The sequence below is a fragment of the Ochotona princeps genome, chromosome 18, assembly GCF_030435755.1.
Source record: "Ochotona princeps isolate mOchPri1 chromosome 18, mOchPri1.hap1, whole genome shotgun sequence".
In the NCBI taxonomy this organism is placed as follows: Eukaryota; Metazoa; Chordata; class Mammalia; order Lagomorpha; family Ochotonidae; genus Ochotona; species Ochotona princeps.
Genome location: NC_080849.1, coordinates 49,122,042 through 49,141,847, shown reverse-complemented (window position 1 = coordinate 49,141,847; position 19,806 = coordinate 49,122,042). Strand labels below are relative to the sequence as shown.

The 19,806-nt window shown below is 47.7% G+C and overlaps 1 protein-coding gene across 2 annotated transcripts in view; it reads right to left on the bottom strand.

Moving 5' to 3' along the window:
• The window catches only part of NDUFV2 (NADH:ubiquinone oxidoreductase core subunit V2), a 37,995-nt gene extending 32,563 nt beyond the window's left edge, over positions 1-5,432 (bottom strand). The window contains exon 1 of one of the 2 annotated variants that reach the window (XR_009247043.1): positions 5,287-5,432. Coding sequence is in view for 1 of the 2 variants with exons in the window: in XM_058676790.1 (XP_058532773.1) it covers positions 5,287-5,340 (54 nt within the window). In the remaining variant the exon portion in view is untranslated. The remainder of the gene's footprint in view (positions 1-5,286) is intronic. The other variant, XM_058676790.1, reaches the window with a different exon arrangement.
• Positions 5,433-19,806: the final 14,374 nt, after the last annotated feature.

Here is a 19,806-nt window from a genome sequence, read left to right as displayed (position 1 = left end):
AACAGTGAAAAAAATACACAACACTGGAAAATGCCCTTACTCTCTCCCAGCAAACAAACAGCAGTAGCTTGGGTGTTAAGAAGTGACGAGCTATGAAGTATCAATTAAAAAAAAAGGGCCCGGCGTGGCAGCCTAGTGGCTAAAGTCCTCGCCTTGCACACGCCGGGATTCCATATGGGCGCTGGTTCTAGTACCAAAATTATGGGATATTGGAAGGGACTGGCAGAGATTAAGAAAGATATAAACACTAACCAAGAAAGTTTCTTTACAGAGAAACTTATGAACAAACTTGACATTTTGAAGAAACTGTCTATATGATTTCTGCTTTATGGCTAAGGTGTCAGTCTTAAGCTGCAGGCTCTGGAAGCTCAGTAGTGCTTTACGAGATTCCTAAACTTAGTTTTTGTGTGTGACCTTGAATCTTAATCTTGCTGAGGTTAATCTTTCTTTAAAGTATAATAACCTTGGGATCCAGTGCGATGGCTCAATTTACTAATCCTCCACCTCCAAGCCCTGCGATCCCATGTGGGTGTCAACTCCTGTCCCAGCTGCTCCACTTCCCATCCACTTCCCTACTTGTGGCCTGGGAAAGCAGTAACGGCTGGCCCAAAGCCTTGGGACCCTAAACCCACGTGGAGACCCGGAGGAAGCTCCTGGCTCCTGACTTTGATCGGCTCAGCTCTGGCCGTTGCGGCTGCTTGGGAAGTGGGTCAGCGGATGGAAGATCTGTCTCTACTTTCTGTAAATCTGTCTTTGCAATAAAAGCAAAATAAATTTTAAAAATATGGTAAGCTCCTTGGACAATGGCAAGAATTGGCCAAAATGTATGCATTATGAAGTGGCAAATACTAGGAACAGGTTTATTCCATTCCTGAGTTCAGTAATGACTCATGGCTTTGTCTTTTAAAGATTTATTTAGCATCTCGAGGAGAATCAAGATGGCAGAATAGGGTAAGGACACGTTTAAATGGATGGAAAAACATTTAATCAGGCTGAAGCAGAGAGGACATATTTCAGGAAACAGAAAAGGACAGAACAACAGCAGAGGGGTACCTGGAGACTGACAGACACAGGAAAACAATAGACACAACGGTGTGGTGTTGCAGTGATTGATACTCCAGCATGGCAATCTGAACTCCACCAGCAGCTGGAACTCCACCAGCAACCAGGTGGGAAGGGACTTTCACTGGGAGCTTGGGTGGTGAACCCAGACAAAGGACTGTCTGTTCTGCTGGTCCATTTGATTTGACCAGGATCAGAAACAGAGCAGCAGATCTCAGACAGGCAGTGTGAGAACAGGGTGGATTTCATAGCCCAGTCAGCCCCCTAGAGCTGAATTGGGCGCCATTTTGCGTAAGGAGGAGAGGGCAAGGGAAAGGACAGAGCATGTGCTGAGCTGGGAGTGAACTCATTTCTGACTCAGTGAACATTCTACGGGTTCCACCCCGGGCAGGTCTGGATAGCCCTCGGATCTGACGGCCAGCAGATCAAGAACTGTAGTGGTAGTACATCAGGCGCATTTTGCGCACTGTGGCAAAAACTTTAAGACTGCAGGAGACAACAGTGAACTGCACATGTGCTGAGCTCGCGAGAACTCGCTGAGGTCTATGGACTGCACTGGTCCTGCAGGAAAATAATACCAACTGTGGCATCGCATGGTTCAAAATAGGTCCGTGTAGCACCCAGACCTAACGTCCAACAGATTCTGACAAGATCAGAGCCACCAACAAACTAATTATACAGGACACCTGGTGTCTCTCTAATTCTGGGACCTGCTCCAACTGGAAGTGGGAGAAAGGTTGCAGAGACAACAGTGCAGCTTCAGCACAGTATCACAGCAGGAGGTGGAGAGTGGTGAGCCAAGAGCTGGGGCCCCACGGTGGAAATCTGACACAACAACCCAGACGTGGACCTCGCTGGAGGGAGTGGCACAAGTGGCTGCAAGCAAAAAGTTGGGTACCAACTGCAATAAGTAAAATCGCATTGTAGACCTGTGGGTGACACAGCTTAGAAACCTGCCCCAAGGAGAAGACTCTGCTAACCAGAAGTACAATGACCAAGAGCAAAAGAGACAAAGGCACAATGAGTATCACTGAAAACTCCCTGCAAAGGAGCAAAACCCTATGCCAACCTCAGAGTTAACTAAGGAAGACATTGACAAAATGGGGGACACAGAATCTATAAGACTCATTTTAAAGCTTCTGATCAAAAATGAGAAAGAAGCTCATGCAAGAGTTCAAAGAATTTAAGGAAGCAATAAAGAAAATCAAGGCTGGTATATCAGAAATTAAGAACACAGTAGAGCAAATTAAAAGTACAGTGGAGAGTCTCCAACATAGAATGAAGCAAGCAGAAGAAAGATTTATTTAGTAACTCACACGAAAATGGGATGGGTCAAATGCTGTGGGGTGGCAGGGAAAGTTTCAACCCCAAGCTGCCTGCGCCACCTCTGATCCAGCTCCCTGTAACATGCTTGGGAAAGCAGCAGAGGATGGCCCAAGCAGTTGGGCCCCTGAGCCAAGTGGGAAGAACTTCCTGTCTCCTGAATGGCTCAGCTATGGCTGCTGCAGCCTTCTGGGGATGGAGCCAGTGAATGGAAGACCTCGCTCCCTGTCTCTCCTTCTCAACTCTGCTTTCCAAGTAAATAAATAAATATTTAAAAACAAATAAGAACAAATAAGATGAGTACAACAATGCTTAATGATAAGATAGCTGATCAAACTATATTGTGGAAAAGGACTATAAAAGATACTATGAATAGTACTCTTAAAAAAAAAAAAAAGAGGGCATAGTAGCCTAGTGGCTTAAGTCCTTGCCTTGAACGTACCAGGATCCCATACGGGCGCTGGTTCTAATCCCAGCAGCCCTGCTTCTTATCCAGCTCCCTGCTTGTGGCCTGGGAAAACAGTCGAGGACGGCCCAAAGCCTTGGGACCCTGCACCCGTGTGAGAGACAGACCCCAAAGAGGCTCCTGGCTCTTGCCTTCAGATCAGCTCAGCTTTGGCCATTGCGACTACTTGAGAAGTGAACCAGCGGATGGAAGTTCTCTCGGGCTCTCCTCTGTGAATTTGACTTTCCAATAAAAATATATTTAAAACAAATAAGTCGAGAAACGTGAAGTGATACAATTTTACTTTAAAGCTCAGCCTCATTTTTTTTAAGTTTTTTTTTAATTTATTTTTATTACAAAGTCAGATATACAGAGAGGAAGATCTTCTGTCGGATGACTCACTCCCCAAGTGACCACAACAGCCAGTGCTGTGCCGATCCGGAGCCAGGAGCCAGAAACTTCCTCCAGGTCTCCCACACGGGTGCAGGGTCCCAAGACTTTGGGCCCTCCTTGACTGCTTTCCCAGACCACAAACAGGGAGCTGGATGGGAAGTGGAGCTGCCGGGATTAGAACCGGCGCCCATATGGGATCCTGGTGTGTTCAAGATGAGGACTTTAGCCTCTAGGCCATGCCGCCAGGCCCCTGCCTCATTATTAAAACTATTTTTCAGTGTCTAATTTCTCAGCCTCAAAAACAAAACTAAATCTATATGTATGTTTATTTTTATATTTTCTACCGAAGGACAAAGGCCGACCCTGGTTTCTGACCTGGAAGTCTCAAGCTCCTGCGGAGAGCCTGTCTCGTGGGCCCCTCTGCATCTGCCACAACCAAAGCCATCCCTGCCTCCATGGCACTGACTGCTCGGCACAGCGCAGAGCCGTGACCTTGCTACTCCTCCACAACTCCACACACTCCCAACTGCCTCTCAGAGGAAGACAAATTCTTTAGCATGGCACGCAAGGAGCTTCACATTTCATCTGGGAACACATTTTCTTAGCTCCAACAGTAGGGCTGGCTTTTCACCCACTGTTTCTTGCCATCATAGATATCCCCCCTTTTTTTAAAGATTTATTTTATTGAAAAGTCAGATATACAGAGAGTAGAGAGAGGAAGATCTTCGTCCGTTGATTCACTCCCCAAGTGACCGCAATGGCCGGAGCTGAGCCAATCTGAAGCCAGGAGCTAGAACCTCTTCCTGGTCTCCCACACAGGTGCAGGGTCCCACAAGGCTTTGGGCCGTCCTCGAATGCTTTCCCAGGCCACAAGCAGGGAGTTGGATGGGAAGCGGGGCTGCCGGGATTAAAACTGGTACCCACATGGGAACCGGGCATGTACAAAGCAAGGATTTTGTCACTAGGCTACCACGCTAGGCCCATCATGGATACTCTTTTTAAGTTGTCCCCCCAGCCCCAATCCGTCAATGCTACCTCTAGGAGAAATTCCACCTTCAAACCATACTGGGCAACCCTGTTCCTATTAACACTGTACTTTCACACTGTAATCAAGTGTACCTTAACGTTCTCCTAACACCAGGGGCTCTGTGCACTCCTTCACCGTCACATGAGGAAAACCACGGTGCCAAGCTCAAAAACAAGATGTAGGCTGCAGACACGCTCCACTGGACTCCGCACACAGAAGACACTCCTCAAACGTTAACGAAGATGACTAGCTGGGGCGAGCCCGGCCCGATCCACAGCACTATGCAGGTGGAATAGTACCATTTTACAACCGAGCAAGGAGAGCAAGTCAAGGTCATACAGCTGTAAGAGGCCAGGGAAACCCTGAATTCACTCCAGCGTGCTCTGTTCTGCCTGTCTATAACAAACAAAAAAACAGGGCCTCTTCCTTCACGGCAAATGCCTCTGTGATCTCCCGGACGGACATTTTCAAGCGAAAGCGAATGCTTCAACCTTTTTCTAACCGTGAGATGTCCCGCGATTTCAAGAACGTAAACCCCCTCTGCGATTCTTTCATTGTGGTTTATTTCACAGTATGAAACGCCTGTGGACGGAGCATTTTCAATATGCAAAACACACCAGGGCAGCCTTCATCCAGCAGCCAGGTTTTTTTTTCCCCCACCCCGCCTCGGGGACTCAACAACCTCCCAGCAACGAGTCACCAGACCTGCCGCGCAAGGTGCCTGCGCCTGCAGAGGCGGGGGTTCTCAGGGGCACAGCTGGCCTCCCCGGGCAGCCCACTCGGAGGCCAGGGGGGACAGCCGGGGGCGGACACGGCACCGAGCGGCCCCTCCTGCCCGTCCTCGCATCCCCCTCGGCCGGCCCTCCAGCCTCGGCGCTGTGGCTGCAGCGGCCTCGTCCATCACACAAGGCCAAGGCCGCAGCGTCCTGGCGGCCGCCGCCTTCCGGCCTCTCCGGAGAGCCCCAGGGTTCTCCCACGCCCAAAACTATGGGAGAGGAGCGGCTGCAGAGCCCGGGTTCCTCCCAAGCCTCCTTACCCACTGGGCGGCGAAGCCAGCCGCCCGGGCCCGGAGCGCAGCGGAGAGGAACATGGCGGCCCCGCACCGTTCACCTTTCCCAGGCCGCGCAAGGCCAGAATCCCCAGCGAGCCCTGCACGCACGACGTGCGCGCGCCCGAGGCAGGCCGCCGGCGCCCGGAGCGATTACCCCTCACCCCGACGCCAGGGCGGGGCGGCCGACGGGAGCGCGCGCGGCCGCGCGGGGGCTGCTGGGGCCCCGGGGGGGGATGGAGACCTGTGCCGGGGGTTCGAGGCCCGGGGCCGACGCAGGGCGCCTGCAGGGCTCAGGCCGCGGCCACCTTGAGAGGAGGCGCTCCGAGGCGGCCAGCTGTGCTCCTGAGACGTGGACTTGTTGGCCCGGGTGTAAAAGGGCGAGCTTCCCTCTTGGAGAACCTCCTGCAGGTTAACCACCTCTCCTTGAAGAAATTCCTATTCTTATATAATCCCGGTTCTTTTGTACATATTAGAAATTTTGCGGAATAAAACTTGGAGGCAAAACAAACAAACGACACACTTCCTCAGTGTGTGTGGTTTCTGGACATTCCAGCAAGGTGTGCAACACGCCTCCTGCTGTAGAGAGCTTCACTCTTCACAATATTCATGTGCTGTGTGCCACTCCCTCCACTTGTCCACTTTCTTTGCTAAGAGAAACTTACGAATAATTTTCTGAAAGTTTTATGGCAGCACAACCTTTTAAAAGGGAAAGAGATTCTAGCCCTCAATCTCAATTGAAATTATTTAATCATGAGATCACTAAAATATATACTCAACACTTGCAATCCACATAATTGCTGTTACATTCCTTACACAACTAAAACCGAAAGGTGTCAGGAATTACAAACTAACTTACAAGTGGGGGAGACTGGCAGGTGGGGTGGTTTCTTTGAATCTGGTCTGAGTCCTTTGACTGGATTTTATCAGGACCTCCTCCTCTCACGTCCCAGTTCACGCTAGCCCTTAAGACGCCAGAATGTGCCGGTCTGTACTTTTGTGAGCACATTTACCACCAAGTCATAAACCTCCTGGGTGCAGACGCCTGCTCTTGCCACCCTGTTGGATTCAGCCACTGGCATATGGAAGAAGAGTTGATCTGTTGACTGAAGAAAACTTTTTTGGTTGAATAGGAATTTTTCATAGTTTGCAACTATGCCTCTTATCTAAAAGAACTGCATGTCTCAACTGGAATTGCAGTTATTGGGATGGGTGTCACTGAGGTTTTTTTGCATTGCATGAGAAATGGGAAACCTAACTAGATGAAACCACATTGAGTTCATTATCTCACATGAATAGAATTCCAGAGGTAGAGCAGTTTCAGGTTACAGCCTCCAAATCCCAAATGCTCCCAGTCTTTCTACTCCACCTACCCAGCCATAACTCCTCTTGGGATCACAGGATGGCTGTAGAAGCCAGAAAGAATTCTCAACTCTGGAGGGTTCCAAGTGTTCCTCCAGGAAACTTCTTTGTCTCATTGCATACACGTGATGGTGGTTAGAGCGCAGGCTCTAGAAACAGACTGTGGGATTCCAATCCCGTCTCTACTGCCTTCTAAGCTGTGTGGCTTTAGATGAGGTAGTCTTTAGGCTTCAGTTTTCATCCTAGAACCTTCCTCATAGCTTTCTCATGAGAATGACGTGAGCTAACACCTGTGGAGTTCTTCACAAAAGTGCCTGGTGCCAAGGGCAGGTCTTTGGTCTAGCAGGTAAGAGGATTCGAGCCCCAGCTGGGCTCCGGCTTCCTGCTAAGACCTCCAGGAAACAATATTTCATGGCTCAAGTGCTTGGGTTCCTGCCACCCATGTGGCAGACCTGGGCCGAGTTCCCAGCTGTGACCTGGCCCAGCCTTGGTGGTTGTGGGCATTTGGAGAATCGCAGTCATCAATGGCGGCACATTCTTCCTCTCTCTAAATCATACTGCTAATAATGCTTGCTTTAAGAAATCTGGTGCCTACAGCGGAGTAAGTGCTCAGTACTAGCTTTCATCACCACGGCATCACACTGCCAAGATGATTAAGCTGCTCAATGGGAAGAAGTAGGACTTGATCACCCAGGAAGAGGTCATGGCGCAGCAGTATCTTTGGGATTTCACAATCCACAAAGAAGGTATAAATCCATCGGTGGTCAGTGGTCTCATGATCAAGGGTTTACCGGAAAGCCTCAAATTCTGACACCTAGGAGCAGACCCAAGGGAGCCCTTGCCACAGAAGGGCAGATGTGCTTAGTTCAGTTGTCATTCAGCTGCCAGGAAATGTGATACCACCGTGGTCCCCAAGTCAAAAGCTGTAATGTCCAGCCGAGCCTAAATGATCTCTAGTGAAAACATGAAGCTTAGTTTTCCCCACACCCAGCCACGTAAGTTACTTGTGGAGGTGTTCCGCTTAAAAAGGATTGGAATACACAGTCAACTGTCCTTAACATAGAGTGTGGGCCTTTTCTTCTCTCAAAGCCATTGTTCATGGGCACAGATCAACATGGTCATTACTGATGCAATCCTGTAAGCATGATGAACATATGGATACCTGGGTAATCATCGCACTCTGCTGAACTAGTACTCCTGCCATAAACCCAGGGAAAGGAGCTGTAATTGTAGTAGTCAACCCTTCAGATTAAGAACATGCAGAGTTCAGCGTTGGAGGGAGAATAAAATCTCAGAGACATCCAAATTTGGCAATTTTTGTTCTTTCATTTTTATGATGTGTTGCCCATTTAAACCACCACTCCTAGAAGCTGTGTGAAGACACTGTGTAATGAAAACCATTAACTTTGTAATTAGCCAAACTTCGGTTTCAAGTGTGACCACAACACTGAGAAGGATATATATAGATATATTCTATGAAACCTCAGTCCACAGTTTCTGAAAGTATACTTAGAATATTAAATCACTAAGTTAATGGAAAATGATGACCACACTCCCAAGAGCACAGTGAAGGTACAAAAAAGGGCTTTGTTTGTTTCCAGTATCTAACAAGGTGGCCTGTTCCACCTGCGGAATGCTTTAGTCAGTTATTCTAAACTATGATTATCTCCTAAGCCATATCCTATGTACTGAAGCAGCCAGGGGCAGATCGGGGGCACTGCTTCTCAGCAGGCCACGCGCTGACCTGCCTGTCTTGCCAGGAATCATGGACAATGTGAGCTGCAGGCCAAGCCCTGTGCTACAGGGAGGAAGAGCTGAGACCCGGAAAAAGATGGCAGGAGGCAGAAGCCTGATTCCAGGCCCTCCACAACGGGCTGTAGGTGTCCAAACCAGTGACTTAACTGCCATACCAGATGCCTGCCAATGTGCGAATGTAGGCTAAGGAAATAGCTGGGAACATACACAAAAATGTTTATCAGAGCATTGTCATAATCCTTCAAACCTGACACAGTCATGTGAATGTTCATCAAGTAAGTCCTACAATGGGATTTTCTTCTGCAGAGTTGAAAGTAATAAGGAACTGTAATTGTCATAAGGGAGAGATGCCCATGATATAAGTTTGATAAAACAAAACATGGCCACATTTCCTGTATGTTGTAGAAAAACACGGAAAAGCACACATGTAATTCTTAATAAGAGTTCCCTCTTGGATGATGATATTTAAGGCAATTTTAATTTTATTCCTGTAATATCTGTAATAACAGAATTCATTTCAGAGTTCATGTGTATCTTCTTGGTCAGTTACGAAAGGATTTCTAAGAGTGCTTGAAAAAGTTTGCAAAATAATAGAATTGAAAGATAAGTGTATTTTGGTGCAGAAAATTAAATCTGTGAGATTTTTTTGTTAAAGATTTACTTATTTTTATTGCAAAGTCAGATATATAGAGAGAGGAGAGATAGAGAGGAAGATCCTCCATCCAACGATTCACTCCCCAAGTGGCTGCAGCGGCTGGTGCTGAGCCAATCCGAAGCCAGGAGCCAGGATTTCTTCCTGGTCTCCCATATGGGTGCAGGGTCGCAAGGCTTTGGGCCATCCTCGATTGCTTTCCTAGGGCACAAGCAGGGAGCTGGATGGGAAGCAGGGCTGTTGGGATTAGAACCGATGCCCTTATGGGATCCCAGTGTGTTCAAGGCAAGGACTTTAGCTGCTAGGCCAACGTGCTGGGCCCAAATCTATGAGTTTTTTTCATAATATGCATTTTCCATGAACTTTGTGAAGACCGCCTCAAATACATTGATTTCATTTTTTTCCCACAGAAATAGACTTTTCTCAGTCTGATTTTTCCACAAACTTTTTGAAATGTTCTTGTATAAAAATTATTTGAGTAGCCAGTTCTCATGCGTATGAATTTTTCCTTAACGAAGAAAATTTACACTGCACCTTTAAAAGTTCATTAGTTGCATATGCTTGTATGATGAATGAATAGCCCAGATGGTAGAACAGAAGAGTCATTGCAACAGGGTGAGATTGGTCAGAAAAGCTCTTCATCCATTCATTTACTGTACATTCATTTACTGTACTGCCTATGCAGTGCCTATTGTGTGCAGGTGCTAGGTGCTGGAACTACAAAGGCCAACTACCTCACCCGTCTGAGAGGGAGAAGACTGTAATACAGAGTGTCTGAGTAGTGTGAGTGTTAACTTGGAGGGGGGCATGATTAAGGCTTCTTAGGGAGTCAGAACAGCTTTGTCGAAGGTGCGTCACTTGGATTGACACTTGAAAGCTACAGAGGAATTTGCTACAATTAGGGCTTCTTGGAGGCAGGTTGCTGGGGAGGATCTTCACCTGAAGGAGGTGAGAGAGGGGCAGGTGTTTTGGCTCATCAGGCTAAGTCACCACTTGTAATAACGGCCTCCTGTATCAGAGTCCCAGCTGCATTGTTTTGGATCCAGCTCCCTGCTAATGTGGTTGGGAAGGCAGTTCAAGATGACCCAGGTATTGGGTCCCTGCTCACCACTGTGGAAGACCTGGATGGAGTGTCTGGCTCCTGGCTTCAGCCTGACCCGGCCAAGGCTGTTATGGCTGTTTGGAGAGTGAACCAGCAAAAGGAAGGCTCTCTCTCTCTCTGCCTTTCAAATAAGTAATAAATGAAATCTTTTAAAAAGAGAAGGAAAGAGAAGGAAGGAAGGAAAGAAAGAATTCAGAGACAAATATTGTTGGAGAACCACTGCAAAGTCAGGGTAGCAAAACATTAACCTAGGTGGATTCTGCTAATTACAGGGTTGGGGGAATGTTAGGGTGGAGAGCTTTCCCCTTTGCCCAGGGCCAACTTCCTAGCACATCATTTCACAGGCTTCACTCTTCTCCCCAGGAACAAGATGCTTTTGGCGAAGGAGCTTGCGTACTGCTATATGTTAATGTCAAAATGACACATAGGATATACTGTTAGAGCCAGGTGGAGAGGAAGCAGACAGGAACTGCTGTATGGATTCTGAGATAGTCTGAAGCGATGAGCCTGGGACTAGCATTTTAGAGTGGGAAGGACTCTCCTCAATTTACAGAAGAGAAGTTACTGAGATTGCCAACAAGTCGGAGTGGCCTTCCTCATGCATCAACGGAACGTTCTGTGGAAGGAAGCTCTCGTGTTGCTTTTAACTTCAGTGGGAGGACTGCTTTTGTTCATCCGGCTCCAGAGAAGCAGGGCCTGTGGCTCACTCCCGCTCATGTGTTTCTCATGTTTATACAGTCAAAGGTCACAGGCTGACTAAGAACAGAGGAGCCTTTCCTTTTGCATCATTTCTCAACTTTTCGAAGGGCTTAAAATAAACGCTCATTTTCCATTATTTACTTAGGGGATTTGTTTTGTAGATCGTGGGAACCCCCTGTGGTGATTACCACGTAGGCAAGCTGATTCTTACTCATCCATCAACACTTCAGGAATGCCAGTATGAAGATGCGTGGTTCGATTGACCCAGAATGGAATCCGAGGGCTCAGTTGGTCGATGAGTTTCCACAAATCTCTTACGTGAATAGAATCAGGAAATCACTCATCCTTGAGTCGCGGAAAGTGATAGACAAACGCATGCTTCCTTTCTCAGGAACCACACACAAAGCAGATAGGCAGAGCAGGTCGGCTTGACTTTTGCGTAGGCATGCAGGCTCACACCATATGATGCAATAGGAAGTGGGAGGGATGGTATCACTTGGTAAACCTGTAAAGTGGTTAGAGAAATCTCAAGTTCAACCAAAGGCCTCAGACTTCAGCAAGTATCGTGATATAAGAAAGTCCCAGGAAGTGGTATGAAGATATCTTTGGAAAGTATCCAATTGCTTCAGTTGAGGCAGCATCTGATTTTGCAAGTAAGACATCTTGGTAAACACTGATTTGGCTGACAAGGAAGGAAACAGCTTGGAAAAGCGTTGACACTTTGATGGTACTTCCCAGTGAAACAGGATGTATGTGTATTAAAGAAAGGGAAAAGACCAAGAGAAGCTGCAGAAGAGACAGAGGAGCATGAAGAAGAGGGAGGAGAAGGCGAAAGTGTCAGTCCGGATACCAGTCATTAATTTTTTTTTAAAGATTTATTCATTTTATTACAGCCAGATATACACAGAGGAGGAGAGACAGAGAGGAAGATCTTCCATCTGATGAGTCACTCCCCAGGTGAGCCGCAACGGGCTGATGCGCGCCAATCCGAAGCCGGGAACCTGGAACCTTCTCCGGGTCTCCCACGCGGGTGCAGTGTCCCAATGCATTGGGCCGTCCTCAACTGCTTTCCCAGGCCACAAGCAGGGAGCTGGATGGGAAGTGGAGCTGCCGGGATTAGAACCAGTGCCCATATGGGATCCCGGGGCATTCAAGGTGAGGACTTTAGCCACTAGGCCACGCCACTGGGCCCATTAATTTATTTTTAATAATGAACTTGCCTTTCTAACCAGCATTTCATCTGGGTGCACACTGAAACCAGCTGCAGGCCCAGACTTCTAAGGACTTACCAAAAGTGCAGCTGTCCTTAGATAGGAAAGGCTGTGGGACTACCCTTCTGCTGAATCCCAACTCCAACATCCAGCCAAACTCTTTGTTGTCAGTCTCTTTAGTAAACCTCAATTCTGTATTCTACTTGCCCAGTGCCTGGCCCGTAGCAGTAGCTGAGGTGAGCCTGCTGGTCCAGGTAAGGCACCCATGCTGAGGCTGGCATTGTGCTCTTAGTGGGTTGAGACACCGCCTGGAGCACCAGCAGCCAGTATCTGAGCAACACCTGCCTGCAATTGCACCACCACCTGGAAGGCAGCTCAGGATGGCCCAGATGGTCAGGTTCCTGCCGTCCAAATGGGAGACCTGGACGGAGCCTCAGGCTGCTGGCTTTATCCTGGCCAACCCCAGCTGTTATGGCAGTCTGGGGAGTGAGACAGCACATGGAAGATCTCTATTTGTCTCTATGCCTCTGTGTTTGAAACAAATGTGTACGAAACAGAAAGAAGGAGAGAAAGGAAGGAAGGAAGGAGGGAGGCAAGAAAGAAAGAAAGAAGAGAAAAGAAAGAAGGAAGGAAAGAAAAGAAGAAAGGCACCCATGTCAAATTTTGCAGTACCTGGGTTCAAAGCCTGGCTCCAGGTCCTGATTCCAGCTTTTCCTACTACTTCAGACTCTGGCAGGTAGTGGGGATGGCTGAAGTGATTGAGTTTTAGGGGGCCAGTATGAAAGCTCAACTGACTAATCATCCACCTTCAAGCACCAGCACCCCATATGGCTGCTGATTTATTTCCTGTTTGTGCCACTTCCCATCCAGCTCTCTGCTTGTGGCCTCGGAAAGCAGTCGAGGACGGCCCAAAGCCTTGGGACCCTGCACCCACGTGGGAGACCCAAAAGAGGCTCGAGGCTCTAGGCTCCTGGCTTCAGATTGGTTCAGTTCCAGCCATTTAGGGAGTCAGCAGTGGATGGAAGATCTTTTTCTCTGTCTCTTCTTCTCTCTCTAAATATTTCTTTATTAAAACAATAATAATAATAATGATTGAATTCTGGCTATCTGCATATAGGAGACTTGAACTGAATTCCTGGCTCCCAGTTTCAGCCTGGCCCAGGCCTACTTGCTGTGGGAATTTAGGGAATAAACCAATGGAAAGAGTCCCTCTTTATCTGTGCGTCTCTCTCTGCTTCCCGAATCAATTAATTAGTTCAGTAGAAAGAAAAACAACAGACATTTATTTAGAATGCTTGTAATATAAAATGGCCACTTTCCACCAACATTTTCTTTCTAAAAATGTGTTTGTCTGAAAGGCAAAGTTACAGAGAAAGAGGGAGAGATATAAAGATAGAGCCATGTTGCATTTGCTGGTTCACTCCACAGTTGGCTGCAGTAGCCAGGACTAGGCTAGGCCAAAGCCAGCAGGTTTTAACGGGTCTCCCACGTGGCTAACTGGGGCCCAAGCACCTGGGCTGTCGTCTGCTATTTTCTGAGGTACATTAACAAGAGCTGGATTGGAAGTGGAGCTGCTATTACTCCAACAGAGCTCATATAGGATGCTGGCATCACAGGTGCTGACCTAACATACTGTGCCACAATGCTAGTCCCTCCATAACTGTCTTCTTATTTTTTTTAAAAAGATTTATTTATTTTTATTACAAAGTCAGATATACAGAGAGGAGGACAGACAGAGAGGAAGACCTTCTGTCGGATGACTCACTCCCCAAATGAGCCGCAACGGCCAGTGCTGCGCTGATCCGGAGCCAGGAGCCTGGAACCTCTTCTGGGTCTCCCACGTGGGTACAGGATCCCAAGGCTTTGGGCCATCCTCGACTGCTTTCCCAGGCCGCAAGCAGGGAGCTGGATGAGAAGTGGAGCTGCTGGGATTAGAACCTGGACCCATATGGGATCCTGGTGCTTTCAAGGCGAGGACTTTAGCCGCTAGGCCACCACACTGGGCCCCATAACTGTCTTCTAAGTTGCATGATACTTTATTAAATGCATATCCTGGAAGGGGCAGGGGAGAAGTCACTAGACCATTCCTCAATCCATGTAGTGTTTTCCAGGATTCAAGGAAGGGTGTGCTAAGTGTTGAACACGGCGAGATGAAGGCTAAATGTTTGCCCTCATTGGAGCTCTTAGCACATGACTGGGTTTTTCTTTCTTTTTTTTTTTTTTAAGTTTTTTTTTTATTGGTTACATTGCATTATGTGACATGGTTTAATAGGCAGTGGGTTTCCCCCCCCCCCACAACCCCCCCCCCCATGGTGGACTCCTCCACCCCGCTGCGTTACCACAGTTCAAATTCAGCTGAACATGACTGGGTTTTTCACATGGATCTGTCAGTAAAGAAAATGGAATTCACTACCCCACATTTACCTATTATGTGTTCTGCCTATCTCTGAAGCCTACTGTGTTGTTGTGCAGTTTTTCAAATGTTCTTGCTATCTTAGAAATAAGAAATATTCAAAAATAAATGTTATTGAGGACCTACTATACACAGTGCAGGGGACACTGTAGGAGGCAGCCTTCTAAGAACTGCATGATCCTTGCTTCCTTGTATAAGCCATCATTCCTCTTTGGTGTGGGCTCTCCATCTGCTGACACACTGCCCACGAACAAAATGTGGCCAAGTGAAATCTCACTTCCATGGGTAAGCTAGAAAAGTCTGTGACTTCTGTCTCTGTTGTGCCCCTGGCTTGCACAGTTTGCTGAAGCAAACTGTCATGTTGCAGGAACAGGCGACTGGATGTGACCACAGGTCAATAGCATTCTAGAAGCTGAGGCCTTCAGCTCAGCAGGTCTTGAAAAACTGAATCCTGACAATAACTTTATGAGCCTGGAGGCAGATCATTCTCCACTCGTACCTTCTGATAAGATGTGAGCTACAGGCACCACCTGAATTTCAGTCTAGAAAAGGTGGATACAGTTAGCTTGTGACTAGACTCTTGGCTCATGGAAACCAAGATTCTTGAGAGTTTTTTTGTTGTTTTTGTTTCAAGATTTATTATTTGAATGGCAGAGTACCAGCGGTGCAGAGAGCAGAGGCCTTCCATTAGCTGGTTCAGTCCCCATGGGGAGTGAATGATGGCTGGGGCTTGGCCAGACCAAAGTCAAGGGCTTGGACCTTCTTTCAGATCTCCCTTATGGGTGGAGGGACCCAACAACTTGGGCCATTTCTCTGCTGCTTTGCTCAGACAGTGAGCTAGATCAGCTGGGACTTAAACTGGTGACTATATGGGCTTAGGGGTTGGCTTAACCTGAAATGCCACAGTGCCAGTCCCCAAGGATCTTATATTAACATGCTAGATTTTGGGGGCACAGTTGGGCATTGTAGCACAACAGGTTAAACTCCTGCTTGGGATGCCCACAACCTGCATCAGAATGCTGGTTTGAGTTCTGGCTGCTCTGCTTCTAATCTACCTCTCTGCTAATGTGTCTAGAAAAAGTAGTGAAAGATACCCAAATTGCTTGGGTCACGCATGTGGGAGACCAAGATGGAATTCTGGGCTCCTCTTGTTTTCCTGGTCTGGTGCTGGCTGCTATGGCTATTCAGGAAGTGAATCTGAGGATGGAAGATCCGTGTGTGTGTGTGTGTGTGTGTGTGTGTGTGTGTGTGACAAAGAGAGAGAGAGAGAGAGAGAGAGACTTTGGCTTTCAAATAAATAAGTAAACCTTTTCCAAAAATTGGGAGGGTAATTTCTGGCAGCAATAGATAACAAACTCATGCACAAAATATTCTTGGCCTGAAGGAGTTGACAGCAGAGCTGTAGTCAGATGAGACACCAGCCGTAGCATAATGTTGTTGAAGGTAGCTCAATGTTCAGGAACTTCATGTAGGCTGCTAATTTGTGTTCCTGGCATTTTGATTCTGATCTCAAGCCATCTTGATTTCAAGGATCTTTTTAAAAATTTTTATTGGCAAGTCAGATATACAGAGAGGAGGAAAGATAGAAAGGAAGATCTTCTGTCTGTTGATTCACTCCTCAAGCAGCCGCAACAGCTGGAGCTGAGCTGATCTGAAGCCAGGAGCCTAAAGCCTCTTTGGGTCTCCCACACGGATGCAGGGTCCCAAGCCTTTGGGCCATCCTTGACTGCTTTCCCAGGCCACAAGCAGGGAGCTGGATGGGAAGCAGGGCTGCTGGGATTAGAACCTGGACCCATATGGGATCCTGGCATATTCAAGGCGAGGACTTTAGCTGCTAGGCTATTGTGCCAAGCCCACCATCTTGATTTCTTTCCTTACAGGTTTTCCAGGTGGAAAGACTTTGAACAACTCCAGCACTTTAGTTCTTAACTCACAGTCTACATGAAAAAAAAAAAATAAGGATGCATATTATAATGGCCCAACAGGACACCATTTATTTGAGGGTAGGAAGAATCTTCGTAGCACTTAATTTCCAGCACTGGTCCAAGCCCTGTCAGAGGGAGAAGGCACATTAAACAGTGAATTAGGAACCGTGTTCTTGGTGTGAGTGAAAGAGCAGAGAACACAGGAAAGTAAGTTTGGAGAAGGAGACTTCCACAGGAGTCATACATATGGGTTGTTCACAGTTCATTATCCAACTAAAACAACCGAAGAAGCCCACATTCCTTGTGTTATATTCATTGTGATACTGTGTCTTCTCTTTGAAAGTTTTCCGGAGTCACGAGGACAGCAGCTGTGATGTGGGCAGAGCAGAGAGAGCCTGCGCCCCCTACTTCTGGGCACTCACCGTCAGAGCACATAGCCGGGCAGCCCACTACTAGTGCCCACCACTTTCCACTCAAGGGCGTCAGGTTGAAGTGCAGGTGCAGCCCTGCAGCACTGAGCTTGGAAACAGAAAGGAAATCCCCCGTGACGTCCTTGCGTGGGATGTCTCTGAGTGTCTTCTATGCTGTCATCTAGCAGCACCGAAGCCCGTGAACTCATGGGGGAACCCACATTAGTAACACTTGAGCCCCAAAATAAATTACTTGGACTCAAATCCTCCTCTCCAACGTGACTTCTGGGAAAATCCAGCTAAAGATGCTGGTGAACAGAGCCAAGGACAGAAGGCTTCAGCCATGGATTTGGGGATTTCCTCCTGCTGAAGCTGCCTTGCACTAGCACTCAGCAAAGAGCCGGACTTAACCCAGTTAAATGAGCTCTGGTAGAGAAGGCTCAGTCCCCACCGCTGGTGCAGAGTGAAAATCAGGTTGCAGGGCAATAGCCAAAGGGTGTGGTAAGCCAAGCTTGCCATTTACATAAGCAGCTGGCTCCGGGATCTGACCTGCTGCAGACCGGTGCTGGTCAGACAGGAGAGCAATGATGGTGAGTTCAGGTTCTGTTTGGGTGTCCAGGCAACCGGGCGGGGACAGGAAACGTTGTCAGCAGGGAGCTGGCCTCGGACATTTGGTCCGGGGCAGGAGCTTTCTCTTCCTGAGGATGAGCTGCAGGAAGCAAGCAGGGCGCAGTTTTCAGAGAGACGTCAATACTGAACATGAAATAACGCATGCGCTGAACCTCAGCAGCAGAGGGAGGTTAAGTCCAAGGCTAGAGACTTGGAGACAGCGATGAAGCACGTGGGCCTTGGAATCTGACCAGCCTTGGAGTCCTTGCTTTGCATCTTTCCAGAAGGGTGACTCTGGGTGTATTGTTCAGACTGTGCAAGCTTAATTTTCTCTTGGGTAGAATGCGGATGTTGGCCTCCCTGTTACCAGTGTGTAGTGGGGTTTTCATAATGTAAGTGTAAAGGGAGGGAAGGCAGTCAGTGTATCACTCTACAGTTGTATGAGCTCATCCCCAAGAGGCCACGCTTTCCTCTTAAACCCAGGCTTTCTTTGAACACAAAAAGAAGATGATGATGTTCTGAGAAATGTGAATGCTCAAAGACCCCTGCCATATCCTTTCTTACCATAGCCGCTTTTCTGTATCTGACAACTGCTTTTGCTGAAAATAATGTATTCTAGGCAGAGGATCCAGAAAGGCAACATGATTAGAAGGACAATCAGAGGTAGTAGGCAAGTCTGCATGCCCTGAGAGTGATTGTGTGTCTGTGTGTGTGTGTGTGTGTGTGTGTGCACATGCCACAGAAGTGTGGGTTCCATGACCAAGGACAAAGACGGAAAGCAAAGTAGGAGCTGTCTTCCTAATGTCAGATCATGAACTTTCTGCTCGGGACTTGGCACTGTGAATCCAGCGTGATGAGAAGAGGGGTTCAGATGCTTCTTGCCTAAGGTCTGATTAGCCCTAGAGACTGGGTGAGGTCAAGCGGAGGATCTCATTTCCTGGCAGTGGGAAGGGGTGAGCTGGAGAAGCAGTGGACTGGGATAAGCTGAGAGCCAGGCTGCAGTGCCAAGGCAGCAAATCCGCTGGGACCCACACAGCTGGCCAGTGCCAACCTCCTGTGGCAGGGTGATATTCACAGTGTTGGAGCCCCTGCGGAGTCTAGGTGTCCACTGGCCAGGATGCCGATGGTGTCAGTGTTGGCTGAATGGCCATTCTTTTTTTTTTTTTTAAAAGATTTATTTATTTTATTACAAAGTCAGATATACATAGAGGAGGAGAGACAGAGAGGAAGATCTTCCATCCGATGTTTCACTCCCCATGTGAGCCACAACGGGCCGGCACGCACCGATCCGAAGCCAGCGACCTGGAACCTCTTCCGGGTCTCCAACGCGGGTGCAGGGTCCCAAAGGATTGGGCTGTCCTCGACTGCTTTCCCAGGCCACAAGCAGGGAGCTGGATGGGAAGTGGAGCTGCCGGGATTAGAACCGGTGCCCATAAGGGATCCTGGGGCACTCAAGGCAAGGACTTTAGCCGCTAGGCCATGTCGCCGGGGCCGGCTGAATGGCCATTCTGTCTCCTTGCAGTGGGTGTTGTGTGCCGTGGTTAAGTGGCTCCTTGGTGCCCCTGTTTCCCATAGCAGAGTATGTAGGCCTGAGTCCTGGGCCTGCTCTCCAATCCTAGTTTCTGCTAGTGTATAACCCTGGGAGGCATCAGGAGCTATCTCAAATATTTGTGTTTCTGCCAGCCCCATGGGAGATCCAGACTGAGTTCCTGGCCCCAGGGTTCAGTCTGGGCCAGGCCTGAGTGTTCAAGGCATTTGGGGGTTGAATCAGAAGGTGAAGGATTTCTCCCTCTATCTGTCAAATAAATAAAATGTTAAAAAAATAAATAAGAACCTAGTCCTGTCTCCAGAGGTCTTCTGCACAGCCCAAGGATTACATGAGTTCATCAAAAAGTTGAAGCAAAATCTGAATCAAAAGATCAGTTTGTTTTGGTACCAAAAATTTTGAAACCCAGACATAGTGTTTTTTTTCCATAATACCCATTTCCCATAAATTTTTTGAAGCCCACTTGTGTGTGTTGATGTTGCAGATAGTAATTAACACATAGAACTTGCTGAATGTTCTATGCCCAAGACTCATACATATCAAGGCTAAACTGTGTTAGGTCTGTTAGAAAAAGAACATTCCAAAAAACACAGGCGCTTTCTCAGAAATACAATTATTTAACCACATGACTCACGATGCTTATTTAATCACGATGCTTCTTTTAAGTGTTCAAACTGACGTAGAAATCTGGAGAGGAAAAATATCACGTTGTATTTAAAAAAGAAAAAAGACCTACTTGGCATATCCTTGGATTGGCAGATAATTTTTTAAATGCCACACAAATCAACAGTTCCATGTAGCAAAGCTGAGAAAAGATTGGAGCC